General features: G+C 76.7%; 1 protein-coding gene across 1 annotated transcript; it reads left to right on the forward strand.

The window, feature by feature from the left end:
• Positions 1-3: 3 nt before the first annotated feature.
• ZNHIT2 (zinc finger HIT-type containing 2) lies at positions 4-1,338 on the forward strand (the record flags this gene model as incomplete). Its single annotated transcript, XM_035313644.1, has 1 exon — positions 4-1,338. A coding segment is annotated over one exon (1,335 nt), but the record flags the coding sequence as incomplete, so codon positions are not given.
• Between the last annotated feature and the right edge of the window lie 80 nt (positions 1,339-1,418).

Raw genomic sequence — 1,418 nt, forward strand, 5'->3', positions numbered from 1 at the left:
GAGCCGTCCCCGTGCGGGCACTGCGGGGCCGCCGCCGCTCCGTACACCTGCCCCCGCTGCAACCGCCGCCTCTGCTCCCTCGGCTGCTACCGGGGCCACGGGGCCTGCGCCGAGGCTTTTTACCGGGAGCAGGTGCTGCAGGCCCTGGCCGCCGAGCGCGGGGCCCCTCCGGACCGAGGCCGGCTGCGGGCCGCCCTGGGTCGGCCGCGGGAGCTACGCGAGGCCGGGGATCCGCAGGCCGCGCTAGGCCGCGGGCTGTGGGGGAGGCTGAGCCCGGCCGAGCGGGCCGAGTTCGGGAGGCTGGTGCGGAGCGGGGAGGCGCTGCGGCTCCTGCCCCCCTGGAGGCCCTGGTGGTGGCGGAGGGGGCGGCCGGAGAGGCTGGTGGAGGAGCTGGGGGAGGGCGAGCTGAAAAAGGCCCGGGGAGAGGACGAAGAGGGCATGGGGGAGGCCAAAAAGGTGCAAAGAGCGGATGGGAAGGACGAGGGAGAGCACGAGGAGGACGAGAGGGACGTGGAGGACAGCGAGGAAGCCCCCCAGGAGGCCAGGAGGGACCCCCGGGGCGCCAGGAGGGACCCCCGGGGCGCCAACGAGGACGAGGACAACGGAGACGAGGAGGACCCCGGGGGCACGGAGCCCCACCAGGACCCCCCGGAGGAGGAGGAGGAGGAGGATGCCGAAGGCCTGGCCCCCATGCCGCCCCTCCCCAGCGCCGTGCCCCCCCTGCGCTCCCTCGGCGCCGCGCCGCCCTCGCCGCTGCTGCGCTTCCAGCTGCCCAACGTCCTCTACGGCTACGCCTTCGCCCTCAGCCTCCACCGCGGCGACCAGGCCCTGCTCCCCGAGATGGCCGCCGCCGCCCTGGCCTCGTCCGCCGGCCTCCGCCTCCGCCGCCCCTTCTCGTCCACCGCCGAAGCCCTCCACGACGCCCGGCACGAGGCCGAGGCCGCCGGCTACCCGCCGTGCCCCCTGGGCAGCGCCGGCGTCCTGCTGGCCGTGGCTCAGCTCCTGCGGGGCCGCAGCCGGCGGCGGCCCTCCGAGGACACCGAGGCGGCCCTGCACCACCTGGGGAGGCTGCTGGGGGCGGCGCGGAGGAGGCTGCGGGGCGAGGAAGAGGAGCGAGGCCGCCTGGGGAGGGCGAGGAAGAAGTGCCTCTACCTGCTGGCCTGGAGCCGGGAGCACGGCGCCCAGCTGGCGGCCACGGCCCGCGAGGCCGCCCGGGTCTACGCCGAGGCGGCGGCCGCCGAGGCCGAGGTGGAGGCCGCCAGGAGGAGGCTGGAGGAGAGCTGGGGGGGCTCCCGGCCTCCCCCGGGGAGGGGGGCGATGGTGGAGGAGCTGCCGTGAGGGGGGGGGCGTCAACAGGGCCGCTCGTTAAGGCTGGGGGTTAATGAGGGGGGTGCGGGCTCAAGATGGCCGCTCGTTAA

The sequence above is a fragment of the Oxyura jamaicensis genome, unplaced genomic scaffold (genome assembly GCF_011077185.1).
Source record: "Oxyura jamaicensis isolate SHBP4307 breed ruddy duck unplaced genomic scaffold, BPBGC_Ojam_1.0 oxyUn_random_OJ63523, whole genome shotgun sequence".
NCBI lineage: Eukaryota > Metazoa > Chordata > Aves > Anseriformes > Anatidae > Oxyura > Oxyura jamaicensis.